General features: G+C 36.7%; 1 protein-coding gene across 1 annotated transcript in view; it reads left to right on the top strand.

Annotated features, from left to right (window-relative positions):
* CFAP54 (cilia and flagella associated protein 54) overlaps positions 1-18,603 on the top strand; it is a gene marked incomplete at both ends in the record, with an annotated part of 114,264 nt that overhangs the window by 77,163 nt on the left and 18,498 nt on the right. Inside the window, 12 exons of the mRNA XM_084262396.1 lie at positions 231-317; positions 1,371-1,493; positions 2,897-2,950; positions 4,345-4,555; positions 4,910-5,004; positions 6,296-6,465; positions 11,914-12,016; positions 13,215-13,353; positions 14,310-14,467; positions 14,666-14,851; positions 16,113-16,239; positions 18,292-18,447. Coding sequence (XP_084118522.1) covers positions 231-317; positions 1,371-1,493; positions 2,897-2,950; positions 4,345-4,555; positions 4,910-5,004; positions 6,296-6,465; positions 11,914-12,016; positions 13,215-13,353; positions 14,310-14,467; positions 14,666-14,851; positions 16,113-16,239; positions 18,292-18,447 — 1,609 coding nt within the window. The remainder of the gene's footprint in view (positions 1-230; positions 318-1,370; positions 1,494-2,896; positions 2,951-4,344; positions 4,556-4,909; positions 5,005-6,295; positions 6,466-11,913; positions 12,017-13,214; positions 13,354-14,309; positions 14,468-14,665; positions 14,852-16,112; positions 16,240-18,291; positions 18,448-18,603) is intronic.

Below are 18,603 nucleotides of genomic sequence, written 5' to 3'. Positions count from 1 at the left end.
CCTTGATTAAATTTGGGAAACCTCACTTTTTACATGGTGAATCACATGAGGGGTCTTTAGTCAGCTGAAGAACATGCTCGTCCTTCATAGGAGAAGTAGCGGTGATACGTGGCAGTGAAAGCAGTACTCCTATATTATCTCTCTGTTTGTGACATATAATTGTAACATACTTGCCTATAATTGTACCCTTTATGACACTCATAACTAGATGACCTCACATCTTCCTACAGATTTTACCATTGTTCACGTTATACCAATACATTGTTTCCGAGATTTGTAAGGACCCAGCTAAAAGTATTGAGGGAAGAATCCTCAAGGTAATCAAGCAAAGTGTCTTTTTATCACAGCACGTTGTATGTCAAATGCACTCTTCTTTTCACTGCTAAATGTAGGTGATTTAATATTTCTTCACATATCACGGCTTTGAAATGTAATGCTTTTAAAGTTCAACTGTTACTGGCACAACAGATTGTAATCAGGACCACTTTCTAAATGCAATTATTATTTATATTCTAAAATTTAGTTCGATGTAGAGTTAGTTATGGAGTTTTACTGGTAATGTCCTACAGACTGTTAAGTTCTTTCATTATTTCTTTCTACTCTCCATTTAACAAGCATTCTCCTTAAAGATATGATATTAAGATTTTCCTTCCTAGATCCAAACTTTTTACCTGGTACTTTTTATCTTGTTCCACTGTTCTTTTTTTCTTTTCTTTTTTCTTTTCTTAAGTGCAAAACATAAATGTGTTTTTGTTCAGTCTTCACTTGTGGATTTATTCCCATTACCATGGAGGAAACAGGTTGTCAGGCTTCCAGGAACAGACTTCTGTCATTTCACTAATGTTTGCTTTTTGGTTTTGGTTTAGTGTTTTTGTCTCTTATGGGTTGGGTTTATTTTTTCTCTTTTTTCTTTTTTTTCTCTTTTTTAAAGGACTCTATCATGTAGTAAAAGTATTATTTGGTTTAGGTATTTTCAGGAAATGCTGATGCAGGTTAGGTAGAGTAACTGAGTACTATGAGACTAAGATGAGTAAAATCTATGAAACAGAATTTGATAAGGGGATGATCTTGGACTGAAACTTAGAGCTCCAGACAGGTGAATTAAGTTATCTTCCTTTGTCAGGAGCAACTTTTTGAAGAATATGTTACTGGATTTTTTTTCATTTTTGGTTTTAAAAGCAAAGGACCCAGTTTGAGATTTCATTTTTCATACAAATTGTAAAATATTTCTTTCCATTGAAGAATATTCTCCATCAATGTACTATTCCAGTAGCCAAAGCAACTTAAAAATTACCTTTGAAACATTATTTTGAGCAAAAAGGATAATAGAAAACTATTTAGATCAAACACTCTGTTATTTTTTTTCACAGATTAAAGTACTTACAGATATAGGATTTTTTACAGAAGCCTTTCATGAACTGTCGTTGCTTAACTGTGGAGAGAGAATTCCATTGAAAATACCTGCAGGATACAGAAAAATTGAACAAATGAAGGTAAACACCAGTAAAGTATTGAACTGCAACAATCACTTCCCTTCATGAGACTGCACATACTCCATGTCTGCAAGTTGTTACACACTTCTAAAAAATTCCAAAGCCTCTTTCACTAAGCAGGTCAAATAGTCATTGAATGGCATTAATGTCTCTGACTGAACAGCAGTAACAGAAATAAATTTAGAAATTATTAGTCTGTTTTATACAGTGAGTAATGCAGATAATACCATTGAAAAACGTAATGTGGAATTTCATATGTTGACATTAAAGATACAGATAGAGATCTTGCCCCGTTAATGGCAAAACTCCCACTACCCCAGCTGGGTGAGGTGTAATCTAGTGGTTTTCCTCAGACCACAGGCTGCATTAAATTCTTACTAGGTTGAGCCATAAAGAGCTATCACCGTCCTCACTGGAGTTTGGTCTGCAAAGCTTCCCTGTTTATAGCTGCAGCAGTGAATGCTCTACTCCTTACTGATGGTAGTCAGGTTAAAATGCATCTGTATGTCCTTTCCTTAATTTCTGTGTTGTCTAATAAGCTCACAGGATGAGGTCTGGCTGATATGTCACTTGACTTTTTCTAACTGGGTTCACAGGTGAGTGTTTGGGTGAAGACCAGAGAAGCTTCAGCATCAGGTCTATGTGTGTGTCGCACACAGTGAAGCTAAGTGCTCTGTGGACTTTAGTACAGCTCTCAGAATAAGAAGGACCCATGTTCTGGGGAATGACAAAGATGATAGAGGACTAAATCTGGAGTATAGACTTAATAAAAGAATTAATAAAACCCACATAGAACCTGAGTGACAGTTGTATGTAGAGTTCTCGGTTATACCAAAGGCTGGAAATGATCTTTACTTCTGCCTTTTCCTTCCCCTGATCTGTCTCCTGGTGAAAGTATAAAGAGTTTTTGAGTAAGGACTAGAATTAGGGTTAGAGTTCAGAAAATTGAAGCACATACAAGCAAAGAAATAGTTGTTTTTAGAGCCCTCAAGGAGGCTGAGGTCTCCAGTTCGTCTTGACATGTATCTCTTGCTTTTATTCAGTTCACAGGTCTGTGTTCTGGTGAATAGCAGAGCATATGCTAAATCTGGAGTTAGGTTGGGATTCAGAAATGTAAATAATATAAAGGGAATTGATGGTTGGTGTCTATAGAACTCCTAGAATTTGGAAAAGTATTTTTGTTGGTTATGACTTTTCATCCTCTCACTTGAACAACTTTGGTGAATGGCATAGGAGATGTAAGGATAGTTCTAGGTTTTGGGTTATGGTTCAGAAGCCCATAGAAGCCCAGTAATTGTATTTTCAGAGCCCTCAAAGTATAGTTGGAAATGCACTGCACTTGTCCACTGCTCTGCTAACTCATTTTATACTTTATATGACTTTTGGTTTTGTCCCTTTTACAGGCCATACAGAAATTTGACTCCTCAAAATCTCTCCTCACTGTTACAAATTTACAGGTAAAGAAACTCTGAAAGAGTCAAAACTTTTATGCTAGTCATACTTATTCTTCTGGTATCAGTTAGACTTTTGGGTGAGAAAATAAACTTGTTATTAATAAAAACCAGTAAATAGCAAACACATTCTCCTCAACAGTTTACCATTTCCCTAAATTTTATGGCTGACCTCTCAAGGGAGAGACAAGTACCACTATCACCATTTTTCAGATGGGAGACCTGATATGTACCAATCTGTGATGTGTCTCTGCAAAGCATACCTTCAGAATTATTCAAGTTTTGTCATGATATGTATGGTCTGATGTTTATCCTGTTAAAATATAGAGAACATCAGTCATCTGGATTTATCACTTCTATCAACCAGAGCTCTCTTCATAGATTTATCCTAACTCAGATTGGGGTTGAAGTCCACTTCTGGCAAAAAAAATAATTAAAGAAAAAGGTGAATCTGTAAACTGGTTAATGAACAGTCATGTTTCATTTTATTTAAAAATCACATGTTTATCAGTGACTTTTGTTTTTCAGTTTTAATAATTTTTTTAGTTTGCCTTATCAGAAATCAATTCAGTGAATAGGGGTAAATTAAATATTAGCAGAATGTGGAAAAGAAGCTGCATCATAAAAACAAGCTGATAAAGTAGAAAAAAGCACTTTTGTTCCAGTTTTCTCTCTTTTGTTTACAGGAAGTTTGTGTATTTCATACCACAGTTGATATTAGAAGACAGAAATGAGATGTCTGTCTTGGTAGCTTTTGATCTCACTAGTTTCTTATTTATTTTGAAGTTGTGCTTTATCTTGAGCTTTTGATTTGAACACTTCAGAGTCTGTGTGGGGCTCTTATTGGTCTTATGATTTTGCAAAGCTGTGTAGACTTTCAACTTCTGAATTTATTAATCTAAAGTGAGAATCTTAAACTCAAGAAAAATCAAGGATGCTGAAATGAATAACAAAAAAGATTCTATGAAATACGCTCAAATAGTTTGATACAATATTTTTTTCCTTGCTTAATCTTTCTTGTCGGGGTGAATTTTAACAACAGACTTTCCTTTGAGTTGAGATTGCTGGACTACAGATTTACCTACATATTTTTTGTGACCACCTTAGCTCAAAGAGAGCTATGGGCAATGCAGAAAACTAGAACTCACACAAAGTAATAACTATAACTGCACAGATGCACCTTGTACTGGAAAATCGATCACTGAGGCTGTAGCAAGTGGGTGAATTAAGTTTGGAAAGTAGAACAGCAGCTCATCCATAATGACTGAGAGCATATTACCAATACCATTCCCACTGATTGCTAATAAACATCCTTACTAATAGAAGCAGAATATACCTTGAACCAGAAAAATGTAAAATATTGATTTTTCAGATTGTCCCAATTGTTAACTTTCTTGTAGGTCCTGGAAGACATATTTAATTGGAGTGTGTCGTTATCAGTGGTACCCCTGTGCAACCAACAAGTTATGAATAAATTAGCCTTAGCCAAAATGCATTTCATCATTTGCCTTTCTGCCACAATAAATAATATACCCGAAAAAGTGGAAAAGCATGTTGTTGAAAACAGCAGCTTTAAGGAGTCAAACACAATTGCAGCATCAAATGCAAAAGGTAATTATAAGGGTGGTGAAAAAGTGAGTTTATTCTGCAACTTGTTTTACGCATAGTTTTTTCACTTTTAGCTGCACATGCATTAATGTGTTGTATTATAAACAATAAACATTAAATATTCCCAGAAAAAAATCAGCCATTATTAATATAATAAGCATTAAGTTTGTATAAGGTTTTTAAAGCTACTATCTCTAATATTATTAGAGGTGTATTCCATTCTTCCTCACTTATTTTGATATTGAAATTATCAAATTATAAATAAAAAACCCCCACGGGGCATATTCTTCAAATTATTGAGAATTGCTGTTTCTGTGTCTGTTATCTGTATTTTCATCTGAAATGTATATGTGACAGTTGATGCTGATAAGGATTCAAGACAACGGGAACAAAGAGGCACAATGGTACAGCTTGTTGACTGTAAAGATGAATTAAATATGGCCATGCTGAAGGTAATTTTGCTTTGTAAAAAGGCTTAAGAAATTGCAGATTGTTGGATGTAACAGAAATTATGATGGGAGAATGGCATGAGAAAGGGGGCTAGAAATTTCTGCTTCTAATCTGATTATAATCTTACTAGCCATACATGTAGTTGTGGTGGTTTGGTGCAGTTTATGCTGTATAAATGTCCATGGGAAATACTGACACAATCAGATCTCAGTATGACTGTTTCAGCAACAAGTGTAAAGACAGACTGGGATTTCAAGGATAAAATCATCTCCTTTCAGAGGGTGGTACCTGTAGAAAGTGCCAGAGACTCTTTGATAAGGAAGTATTCCCTGCAAAAAAAATGGAAAACCATATGTGAAATGTCTCAAATATCTCACATCCCTCTTCCACCTTCATCCTTTTCCATTTTTCTCCCATCTGGAGAAATGAGCATGATTTTGTATGGAAATTGGTGAATGCCATATACTAGAAATGTGGAAGTTTTAGCATAGCTTGAAAATAACTTAAAAGCTGCATTTTGAAAAGAATTCAAATACAAATGTTAGAATTAACATTTTAATAGAAATTAATATAAATGGTGCTCATTTAAGAGACTTAATATATTTCTCACCCTTATTTTTCTTTAAGCATACTATTATTTTCATTCTTAAGTAGAGCTCTGAATTCATTGAGGGAACTGGTAAAAGAAAAGATATTGGCTGATATAAACCTTTGAATTTTTTTTTTTTAAATTCTGCTGAAAGGTTTGCAATTCAGATTTTATTTAAAATTAACTATTTTAGATTTGGGTTTCACAGCTTCTTAAATCTTTGTCAGAAAGACTGTATATTACAGTTGAACTTTCAGGATGCATACAGCACTAAAGTATCTGTTAAAGTGTAACTAGAAAAGAATGTAATAATACTTGCGACATCTTTAATGTTATATTTTAATACTGAATTTTATTGTTTAAAATAGTAAGAAGTATAGTATGAAATTAGTAAATATAGCTATAAGATAAAGATAAGAATGAAAAAAATATTGATTAAGATTACTAAGCCATAAATTATGCAGTTATGCTTAACCACAAGAGTACTGGTACAGTTCAAATGTTGCTTCTTTCAGTACATTGAATCTGTAAACCTGAAAAAAACAAAATCACAAACCCTGCTCACCCCCCTGCTATTTATAGAAAAGATATTATATGCAAGGTGATTTGTAACAGGGTGTACAGATACTAAGCTATAACAGAATAAAATACTTTGTTATTTATTTCCTTTGTTATGTTTTTGATATCATACAATGCTGCTCTAGGGGATTTTATTGACAGAAGCTGAAGAAAGTCTTAGGCATCTTGTGCAGAACATACAGGACAAATATGATGGGGAAATATCTCAGTGTTCTGCTGAAGATTTAGAGGCTCTTATTGAGGCCAAACTTCAGCTTGCTGCTATTTCTCAGCAAAGGCATCAAGCAGCTTTCAGGCAAGTAATACTATGAACAATCTGATGTTGCACAGCCTTGACTACTGAAGATAAAAAAAAAAGTCCAGCAGTTTTTTCTTTGAATCCTTTGTGTCACATTAATATTCTAAATCCTAGCAACCAGCCATAACCATACCACTAGTGTATTGACAAAGGTAAGTTACACTGGCATTTCATTATTTTTTGTTGCTTTATTTTCATAGAATCATAGAATGCTTTGGGTTGGAAGGGATCTCAAAGATCATCTAGTTCCAACCCTGCCATGGGCAGGGACACCCTTACTAGACCAAGTTGCCCAAATCCCCATCCAACCTGACCTTAAACCCCTCCAGGGATGGGGCTTCCACAGCCTCTCTGCGCAACATGTTCTAGTGCCTCACCACCCTCCTAGTAAAGAATTTCTTTCTAGCATCTAACCTAAACCTATCTCTTTCAGCTTAAAGCCATTGCCCCTTGTCCTACCACTGTGCTCCCTGCTGAACAGTCCCACTTTATTGTAGGACCCTTTGAAGTATTGAAGGCTGCAATTAGGTCACCCTGGAGCCTTCTCTTCTCCAGGCTGAGCAAGCCCAGCTCTCTCAACCTGTCTTCACAGGAGAGGTGCTCCAGAGCCCCGATCATCTTTGTGGCCCTCCTCTGGACTTGCTTCAACAGCTCTGTGTCTTTCCTGTACTGGGGACCCCAGAGCTGGATGCAGCACTCCAGGTGGGATCTCACGAGGGCAGAGTAGAGGGGCAGAATCACCTCCCTTGATCTACTGACCACACTGTTCTTCATGTAGCCCAGGACACAGTTGGCCCTCTGAGCTGCTGGCACACACTGCCGGCTCATGTTGAGCTTGTCATCGATCAGCACCCACAAGACCTTCTCCTCAGAGCTGCTCTCAATCCATTCTCTGCCCAGCCTGTCGTTGTGCTTGGGATTGCGCAGACCCACGTTCAGGACCTTGCACTTGGCCTTATTGAACTTCGTGCAGTTCACATGGGCCCATCTTCCAGCCTGCCAAGGTCCTTCTGGGGGGCATCCCTTCCCTTCAGCATGTTGACTGCACTACACAGCTTGGTGTCATCAGCAAACTTGCTGAGGGTGCACTCTATCCCCTGTCCATGTCACCAACAAAGATACTGAACAGTGCTGGTCCCAGTACTCACCCCTGAGGAACACCACTCATCATAGACCTCCACATGGTCATTGACCACAACTCTTTGAGTGCGCCCATCCAGCCAGTTCCTTATCCACTGCTTGGTCCATCTGTTGAATCCTTGTCTCTCCAATTTGGAGACAAGCATGTGGTTCTGGACAGTGTTGAGGGCCCGGTACAAGTCCAGGAAGATGGTGTCATCATGCTTCTCTTGTCCAACATCTCTGTTACTCCATCATAAAAGGCCACCAGATTTGCCAGGCATGATTTGCCCTTAGTGAAGCCATGTTGGCTGTTCCCAATCCTCTCCTTGTTCTCCATGTGCCTGAGCACAGTCTCTAGGAGGATCTGCTCCATGATCTTACCATGCACAGAGGTGAGACTGACTGGTCTGTATAGTTCCTTGGGTCTTCCTTTTTCCCCTTTTAAAAATTGAGGGTTTAGTTCCCTTTTTCCAGTTAGTGGGGACTGCCAGAACCTTAAAAATATGGTACGCTTCATGAATTTACATATCATCCTTGCAGAGTCGCCATGCTAATCTTTGTATCATTCCAGTTTTAGTATATGTGGTGCTTTGACTTTTTAAAAGATCATCAACTTTTGGCCTATGATTTCTCTGTGAAATGTGTTATAGAAAAATCAAAGAAAAAGCTGCACAGTTCATGGTTTTTGTTAAAGCAAAAAGTCTGGATATGTAAGGTTACGTGGTTTTTGGGTTTTTTTTTTTTGTAATTTCCATCTTCCTTCTCCTGTCAGTGAATAAATAAACCTCCAAATTAGCTAGTCTTTAAATAGCACCATTCCTTTTTAGCTGCTATGGTACAGGAATAAAAAAATAAAGTTAACAAGGCCAGGAGGTTCATAGTGCTGAATCGACTACTGAACTGAAAACAGGAAGAGTACTGCAGCACGAACTTTCACCTGTGTTTTATGTTATTTTAAAAGATAGAAGTTTCCCAAAAGCTCAGATATTAGGACTGTAAATAATTGAGTAGTAATGTCATTAGTGAAGATGTGAAGTCAAAACCTGTAGGACATTTGTGGACATTTTTCATCATGAAATATTCATCTGTTTCAGTGCCTTTCGAATTAGGTTAATTTACTATAAATTTGTCAAAGATTAAACAACAAATTGCTGGCCAGTGACCTCATTGTGCTTTGGGGATTTTGTAGAATTATCATATTAGTAACTAAGGACCAGTACACAGACTTAGAAAATCTCCTGTGCATAAACCCAGCCTGGTGTCAACCTAGGCTTGGTAAAACTTGTATGAGGAGAGTTCTGACCCAAGTGTTCTCACTGTGCTAAACCGGTTCCAGTGTGCAAGCCATTTTCAGTGCAGGAGCTTTCTTTCTGACATGTAGTTATATCCTAGAGTACTTTTACTCTTGGCTTGTAACTTGTCTGAGATTGAAGAAACTTTTTTTTTCTTTTTTTCAGAATATCAGGGGTTCCAATGGATGTCAAGCGTTTTATGGATTATTTTTTGGAACTCTGAAATTTTTAATGGGTGTTTAATGGGCCTTATATACTGACAGTGGTCAGATAGCAGGAAAAAACCTTACCAAACAAACACCAACAAACAAAGCATGGGTTTGGGGTTATTTTTTTAACCTATTTTACTGTTTTATTGCACTACCATCTATGGAAACTGCTGATATATCTGCCTCAGATACAAATGAAACATTCCTTCAGACAGTTGAATGTTTCCTGCCTGCCAGCCTAGAAATCAAACTTTGCATGATATTACAGAAATTCATCATTTTTTTCCTTTGGCGAAATGACTTAGTGGTGAAATTGTTATAGTCAGCTGTACTTTCCTATTTTGATCATCTTGTCACTTTCTGATTCAGCTGATAAAAGGATGTGTATTTTGTCAAGGGAAATATATAGACACATCACTCTTGTTGACAGCAGAAGAGGGTCACAAAAATTTCATCAAGGGAAGCTTCTACATTACAGCCTCTGTCTTGCAAGAAAATTTATGCCTCAGATTAAGTTTTTGTATAGGACTAATTCCATTGATCTCAAGGAAACTACTTACATGGTGCCCACCCTAAGCAGGTGATGTTTCAAATTACTCAAATACCTGCTTACATGAACACATTACTGTTTAAATCAATACACGTATGAACCTCAGCACTTGTGGTCTATGTTGTACTCATGAAATTTGTATGTAAGCATCTAGGTAAAAAAAAAAAAGGTTCATTTAAAAGGTTTCTAAATGAGAACAACAGCAGTTAACTGGAGGCAGCAATGCTCAGAAAGTTAGGTTAATATGCCTTAAAAGCCTATATATACTCCTGGGTGCTGCATCTTCTCCAATTTATTTGAGAAATGTTAGCCACAGCATCTCAAGCAATGTTTTGGAAAATGTCAGCTTTTGCTGTAATTTTAACTTTGATGCCTGGTTCCAAGGGAAAACTCTTCTCAAGAAAAAGAAAGTAAAGCAGTCAGAATATCTCATTGCATTATTACTGTCTCTTTTGCTTTTATAAGCAAATTCTGTTTCCTCCTTTCCATTGTTAGAGAGAAGGTTACCGTCAAATTCAGCACTGATTTATTCTGGTTTCATTTTGTTGACTAAAACTGAGGTAAAGGGATGATGAAGGAGATTCATAAGGATTGAATTCTGAGCGCTGAAAGGCAAGATATTAACAGTTTTGGTTCTCATTGTTACTTTGGGGTGTACTTGTGCTGAATTGGTGTAATCCATCCAGCTCTGCATCACAAAACCAACAAGCAGGACAGAATCAGAAATGACAGGAAGTCTTTAACTACCCTCTTTTCTCTTGATGTTATCCATCCTGTGGTTAGATACATGTTGGCAGAATAATGTGAGTAATTTCAGAGTACTGCTGCTCTTGTTCTGACTTCTTTGTGCATGAATCAAGAACTTTGCCTTTACAGCAATTAATCTAGAACTTCTCAAAAGCAATAAATAAGCTGTGCCTGAATCTCTCTTACATTGAAAGCTTTTCAAAGTGTTCTGGCAGTGTAAAAACTATTTGAAGTGTTAATAAATTTTTTTTTCTTGGATTCATAGCAGCCAGTTTCTATGTAGAGTCTCTCTATGTAAAAACACAGTGTAGAGGAGAATTTTGCTTCTATATTTTAAAACAATTAACTCACTGAAACATCTTCAAGAGGTGAGCTAGGGATACCCTCAGGTACTTTGGCATCATTAGGAAAGTATCTTTCAATGGGTTGAGAATAAGTATAACTGAAAAAAAGCCTCCAACCCCCAAAATCTTTTAGAGAAGAGGTAGGAAAGTAGAGATTTACAGATGTAGGGGAGAATGTACAATTAAGAGATGGAAAACTTAATACCATGAGATACTTGTTTTGGCAGTTCTCAGACTGTTTTGAGAAGTGTATTCTTTGGGCACTAAATCTTGTTGTGAAAAAGATCTGTCTTCTCAATATGTTGGTTTTGAAAGTGTCTTCATGTTGTGAAAATAATAGTACTCACAAAGTCTGCTGTTACAGATACAGATTTATATAGATGTCAAGAGAATAGAGTCCAAACACTAAAAAGACAACATAAAAAACCCCAAACCACCAACCAACCAACCTAGCAGTTAATATTTTAAGAAACATGATGCTATTTTTGGGATTCTATCTCACGTTTTTTTGAAATGTGGAGTTGAATGCTGCACCAGCCCTGAAAGTGTCTGTATCTGTTTGAACTCCAGAAGAGGATTTATTGGGGTGTGGAGGGGGGTATGTGGGGAGCAGTGGATTTGGTGTTGTGTCATTGCTTACAAGATTTAGCATAGTGGCACCTGGCTCTATTTTTGGTTGATGGTGTTTGCTAAAATGCTGTGAGTATTTGGTCATGTGGATTTAACAGGATTATCATATAGCCTGGAGAGGCTTCAACGAAGATGGTTTTTTACCTCTCCTGTGGATGAGGTACAGAGCTCTCCTAATATATCTTGTAATTTTCAGTATTTTTATCTATTCTAATTTCTAAAAGCCCATCCCTGACGACAGATACATGTACACTGAAAGTTATAGTGAAGTTGGTTGTTCCAGCAGACTATCTTGGTTGATACATTATGATCAGGCTATGTCTGTTAATGGCAAAACTTTTTCTCTTACTGCTGTTTTCTTATTTTCATACGGCATTGCCTAGAAATTTGAAGTATACTCTGAGTGCATTTTTTTGTGTTCTACTGAAGCAAAAAATAATAACTGTTGATAGATGTCTCTGATGTAGTCAGAAATGAAGTATAAGTTATAATAAAAGCATAAAATATCTGACACAATTAGGTTTTTCTAATAATATTGTTCTGTATCCCAGCCTTGCTTTGGCTTTCTCTGCAATTCGACTTCTCCAAGATGCAAAAATTTTTGGGACAAAAGTGAAACACTTTCAAGAAGAAAAGGATGAAAGGGAGTGTTTGGTATGTGTGGATTTTTTTTTACACTACTGTTTCATAGTATCTATGAAGTCTTCCATTAAGTGTTGAGTGATTTTCAGAATCCCAGAAAATAGCAGTCAGCTCTATTACATGGCTACCATTAACCTGGGGAGAAAATATATGACATGCCTATGGTATATTTGATATGTCTATAATCGTAATTTTAATTTGTATGTGGTTAGGAATTACAGTTTCTATGTGTGTTCTCTCAAATGCCAGCATTGAAAATCTCCCTTTGTTTAAAAAACCCTAACAAGCATGATGTGGAAACAACAGATACCAGGTGTAAAATCTTGCATTATTCAGTTAAGTTATTTGAGGGTTTTTTTGGTTGAAAACATAATTGAGAGTATCCTCTTTCAAAGAGCCAAACATCAGTTCACATCATCGGTGTGTCCCAAATTTAGCAAGACTGCAGCTGACTTGTGTCTAACAAACAGGGATGCTGAACTCCACTTTGGAAAGCCAGTGCACCAAACCAACTGCATCATGAGTTCAGATTTTGTAACATGCAAAATGAGAGTGAACTTGCTTGCATGCAGAGGAATTATTCTCAGTCTCTGTTCCATATCAGGGTCTTCTGTCTTTCCACACTTGCTCCTACATTTTCTTAGGACTGCCCTATAGCCAGTAACTGAACTATGGCTGTTTTTTCCCCCATTTCTATCAATGCAAGTCATTCATGATGTTTTTTTGTAAAAGTAAAGCACAGGTGGTCCAGTGTCCATTTACTGCTTACTGGAATAAGTCCTTAGAATATGGACTGTAGAATTTTTGTAATAGAGACTGCTTATAATATGTGAAAGTGGCACAGAGAGTTGAGCTGAGAATTCTCCCAAAAGCTTTCAGTGCTCTAGTGCATTCGAATTTGTTTCTAATCACCAAACTGTTAGAATTATTCTCCATGACACATGCAGTATATGGAAATGTAGTTATGGATTCTCCCATAAAAGCTGGATTAATTTCTATTTGTTACAATTATCTTTTTGTCCTACAGATTAAAAGTTAAATAATAAATCAACTTCTGCCATGACAAAACAAACATCTGTTTATAATTATGTTATTGTTTGTAATATATTTGTATTAATGTGATTTATTTTAGATGCTGCCCCGTTGCTTTATTTGTAATAAAGGAGTTGACTTGGAAAGTAACATTTCTCTTGCTTTTGGAAATTATTAGGACTCTCATGTTGAGGATGTTCGATTGCCTCACAGTGTAACAGCACAAGATCCTGTGAGCATACCTCTGTGGCTACGGTGTCGTACGATGTTAGTGACCGCACTAGTAATGCAGATACATGGCGTTGGTGATATGGAAGGTATTACCCCATTTTGCTTTAGACTTTTGGAGTATAACAGGCAAGTGAGCCTATGCAGACACAGTTCTTATTCATAAATAAAAAAATTGACATTAATTCTGGGGCTGTGTTATCACAGAGCAATTATTTGTATTAATTTATCCAGTGCAAAAAAGGAAAATATATTTCTGAGTACAGGCTCTCCCTAGAGTGTGTAGACACAAATCTTCATATTAATGGTCATTTAGGGATCATTATCTTTTGATAAATTATGTGTGTGTGAAAAAGTTTCAAATGCTCTGCATAATTAAGTTAATTAAGTATTCTTATTAAAAAAAACCCACTTTGGCTACATATTTCTAGTTTTAAAATCTCAGAAGATTTTTTTTCGTTTTTATATCTCCAATAAATTAAATGTTCCTATATATCTCCCAAAAATGTTTCAGATTGGGGTTTGTTAAAAGAATTTAAATTAGATGCAAAATACATTTCTTGCAGTTAGATGAAGAACATGTTTTTCGTTCCGTGGCTCTATGAACTTTTGTATAAACTCTGACACTTACCTAAGTATCAAAATTGCAGTCTAAATCTGTAGCCAAAGTTGTATTTAATCTCTTCTGGATAATTCCTGTGAGGGCTGTTACTATTTTGGAATGGTAACTAAGATGAGATTTTTGAATATGTAGAATATGTTTTATGGGTGAGAATGACATCTGACTCACAAAATGTAACTGTTTTTGCTGGTGGCTTGCATATAAAGAATGCATTTGGATGAACTGAAATCAAGTGCAGTTTAAAAACTAGGTGCTTTTTCTTTCTTTGTAAATTTGGCCCAGAATCGATGAAATGGTAAATGTGGAATCTATAACGTCAGATTTTCTGCAACTTTTTAGTGTGGAAGTGACCTCTTAGGAATGGTAGAAGATCATGTCAAGTCTTTTCTGTTGTATTTTTACTGTTCATGTATTCTCTTTTAGAAAATTATGTGACTGAACGCAGAAGTGTGATAAAAGAAGTAATCCTAGAGGCAGAAGCCTTTGGTGATATTGAGACTCAGGCTGAAATGATGGTACAAGCTGCTATTCTTGACCTGCAAGAAAAACGTCCTGTGGCAGACATTAAACTTCTTTTGCAGGTTTGAGCACAAAGGAGAAACTGCTCGCTTTTCTTTGATGCATTTTTCATGTAGTCACAACAGCTGATGCCAGCATTAAATAAGCTTGAAATAGTGTCTCTAAAACAGATCTTTTTTTTCCACTTTGTGTGATTTGTCCTCATAAATAGACAGCAAAAGTAGTAACTATTTTGGTTTATGTTGTCTATGTCCAAACAGAACATCATCAGTTTACTCCAAGAGGATCCATTTATTTCCCCTCCAGCTTCTTTGATTCTTGTGAAAAGTATGCTTCTGCTGGCTGATATACAAACACTGCAAACAGTAGAGGATAAAGAAGGTTCCTTTTCTACAGTGGAACCTTTAAATTTACTAATTTTGGCACACGAGCTTACCGTTAAAGCAGTGAGTATATGCTGAGCATATGTATATGTTTACACAACATTTGCAAATCCTTCCAACAATCTTAATTATCTATTCTCAAAGCTATTTTAATAATTTATTAAAAAGGGCTATTCCTATTAACAGATCAAATTTCCCTAGATTACACAGTGAAACAAAGTAAATCTTGCTAAACTTATTTATGCATGCTCATCATGCATACTCATGTATGGAGTGTGGTGTTTTCATACAATTTAAAAATATCAAATACTTGCAAAATGGTCATTCATCTGTGAAAACTGCAATAGGCAGTTCAGCTTTTAAAGAGATGTGGATCACTTGCTTTTCCCATTCAAACTGAGGGATATGTTTGTACTCAGCACCTCAGGGAGGATGTACATCTTATAAAATTCCTTGAACATCCAAGTTTAAGAATTCACCTTTTTCTCTTAACATAGAATAAGTTAAATTAGCAAATCTGTATAAAGTAGTATATTGTTTATGATGTTTTAGATTGACGTATTTTTAAAACCAGTATGAAGAAATAATGCCCTGGTAAAAATTTAAATAGGCAATACAAAAAATAAAGACATGAAATCTGTGAGAGGAATGTATAGTAATAAACCTGTTACCTATTTGGTGACCCAGAAATATATAGGCACTTCTGGTGCCTTTACACATTCTTGATACAGTTTATAGACAAAAGTTTTTAGATAAATTCTGTCCTTTTATTTCCTAATACAGAAGTTTAGTCCTTTGAAATATTTGTTTCCCTAAGTAATAATCATACAAATCAGTTGAGACTCATACATCAGCTTGTGAGACTTGCTAGCCTTCAAGAGACTTGAAGCAATCCCTGTTGCCTTATTTCCATGAATGAAAAGTTTGACCAGTCCATACCTGTTATTCTCTTTCTCTTTTCTGGCCTTTGTGGGATGTCAGAATATTTTGTAGAAATGACAGTTTCTTTCCAGGGCTTTAGGTTACTTGGAAGATCTGCTTCTTAAAGACTGATTTGAGGGACTTTGCTTTTAGGAACCAAAGCATAACATAATAAATTTCATCAAGAGTTCACTGAAACTGTTCATTTACTACCAGACTTCTCTGCAAAGAAGACAGTCACAAACTGAAGTAAAGGAGTTTGGGAGTATCAAGCCCTTTTCTAGGGCTCTTTCACAAAACACATTTGAGTTGCAGGGTTTTGCAATACCTATCTTACTTTTTCAAACCACTATTTAATTTGCTGTCTGCAGTTTGATCTTTACAAAGCACATTCTTTTCATAGGTTTATGTTTGTGGAGAACCCATTGAGCAGCAAATAAAAGACAGTACATTGACTTGTCCGGTCCTACCTGCAAAAAACATTTACTTGCCACAGATCAACTGGCTAGCCCAAGTCAAAATGAAAATCGGTAAGAAAAATGCAAGCTGTCATTATTTTTAATTTTTCATTCATTTTCATTCCTATTTTATTCAACAGCAGATAAAGTGAGCATAGAATCATAGAATGGCATGGGTTGGAAGGGACCCCAAGGATCATAGAGTTCCAACAGGCAGGGCCACCAACCTCCAGGCCTGGATCTACACAAGGTTCCCATCTAACCTGGCCTCGAACACTTCCAGGAATGGTGCATCCACCACCTCTCTGGGCAGCCTGTTCCAGCACCTTACCACTCTGTAAAAAAACTTCCTCCTTGTCCTGCCATTGTCTACCCTTTAATAAAGTTGATTCTGCTGAATTATGCATCAGAAGGAAATGTAATAAATTAATTTATTTTCACACAGAAAGAAAATATTTTAAAAACCACCAGGAGATGCCTCTTTGGCTACATGCAATGTGTATAAGCAAGGTACAATTCTTACAGAAACTATCATCAACAAAGGCTTTAATATTAATGTTATTGCGTGATGAAACTAATGGGAACTTCAGTTTTTTTAAAGTGGAACTTAACAATACGTTCCCAGCTTCTGTAAAAAATATTCATTCTGTGAAAACTTCCTGTATATGTTCCGTCTCTCTGGAAGGAGTTATATGGGAACTAGCTAATGATATTAAATCATACAATAATGATATTAACTCATACAAGACAATAGTGATAACTGCCTATCCCAATAAAATAAATCGCATCTGTTATTGCTGTCACCCTTTGATTGAACAACTTTTATTGGTAACTTTCTCTAGAGACTTGGAAATATGCTGAGTAGTAGCAGAAATGACCTTTAAGACCTCTCTGAGATTTGTTGCTGTATAGCAAATATACGGAAAGGGATATTGCCTCCATAAAAATTCTTTTTCTAAAACTTAATTTGGTGTATATCTGACTTATAATGGACTATAAAATTTAGAAATCACTTACTGCACTTTGGTATGCTTTGTGGAGCAGCCTCAGAGCATTCTGGATCCTTTTTCAAGAGGTGATGCACAGTAAACATCCTGCTGCAGCCATCAGGTCTTCAACACCAGCTGGTTTTCTCTAGAGATCCGCTCTTACTGTGCTTTATTGCTTGTCAGTGCAGGCATGGCCAGACTCACTTGCAGTAATGGCCGTGTCTGACTGGTTGCTGTTTCTGAATCCACATTTTTAGGAAGAGCCAATGAATACAGATGAATGTGGGGGGAGTACAGTATAAGATGTATGTAGTACATCAAAGAAGCCTTTAGAACTGGTTACTGCAAGAGGAATTTGGGAATTTGGAAACACTCAGACTGGTGTAGATTTTCACAGAATTGTAGGGGTTGGAAGGGACCTCCAGAGATCATTGGGTCCAACCCCCCTGCCAAAGCAGGTTCCCTGGAACATGTCACACAGGTAGGTGTGCAGACAGGTCTTGAATATCTCCAGAGAAGGAGACTCCACAACCCCCCTGGGCAGCCTGTCCCAGTGCTCTGTCACCCTCACTGTGAAAATGTTCTTCTGCATATTGGTGCGGAACTTCCTGTGCTTCAACTTGAGGCCATTGCCCCTTGTCCTGTCTCCACAGACCACTGAGAAGAGGCTGGACATTTCCCCCTGTGTCCCACACTTAAGACATTTATAAACATTGATCAGATCCCCTCTCAGTCTTCTTTTCTCAAGGCTGAACAGCCCCAGTTCATTCAGCCTTTCCTCGTAAGGGAGATGCTCCAGGCCCTTAATCATCTTTGTGTCCCTCTGCAAAACTACAACTGCCAGGTGAAATAGTTATGAAGTGGCTTACTGTTAGTGTTTCCAGATAGTTTGTGAAACTTTTGATTTGTGTAGCCTGAGCTTCTTTCGGATGGCCTAGGTAAACCTCAGTGGTATCATAAAGTAGTGAAACAACATTATAATTCTATGTTTCTATCCATTAATTGCTTGGATTTTGGGGAATTGGATTGTAACAATAAATATGTAACAGCGTTTGTCCTAGGGAAGATGTTTCTTTTTGTATAAATTGGTTTGCTATTAAATAATTTACTACAGTCTTTTATTTTTTTCCTGTAGGAGACATATTAGCTGAAAAAGTAGCTTGTACACCTGCAAGAGGAGATCTGCTGCAATGGCAATGTGCTCTCAAACATTTAGAATCAGCATTGAAGCTTTGCAGAGCATCTGCAATGAAAAAATTAGATATGGAAGCCGAACTTCTTTTTCAAATAGGTAAACAAAACCCTGTTTGTACATCATGATTACCTTCCTAGGCAATGTTATGCATATGGCCTCTCTTAAAACGGAGACACTTCAGTATAAAAATAGAACAGATTTGTGCATTTCTCACCCTGTCTAGCTGCAGATCTCTCTCCCGTGTTTAGTATC

This window comes from Gallinula chloropus (assembly GCF_964237585.1).
Source record: "Gallinula chloropus genome assembly, chromosome: 1".
NCBI classification, from domain to species: Eukaryota; Metazoa; Chordata; class Aves; order Gruiformes; family Rallidae; genus Gallinula; species Gallinula chloropus.
Note: the sequence above shows the minus strand (reverse complement) of the source record. Positions and strands in the feature narration are given on the sequence as shown.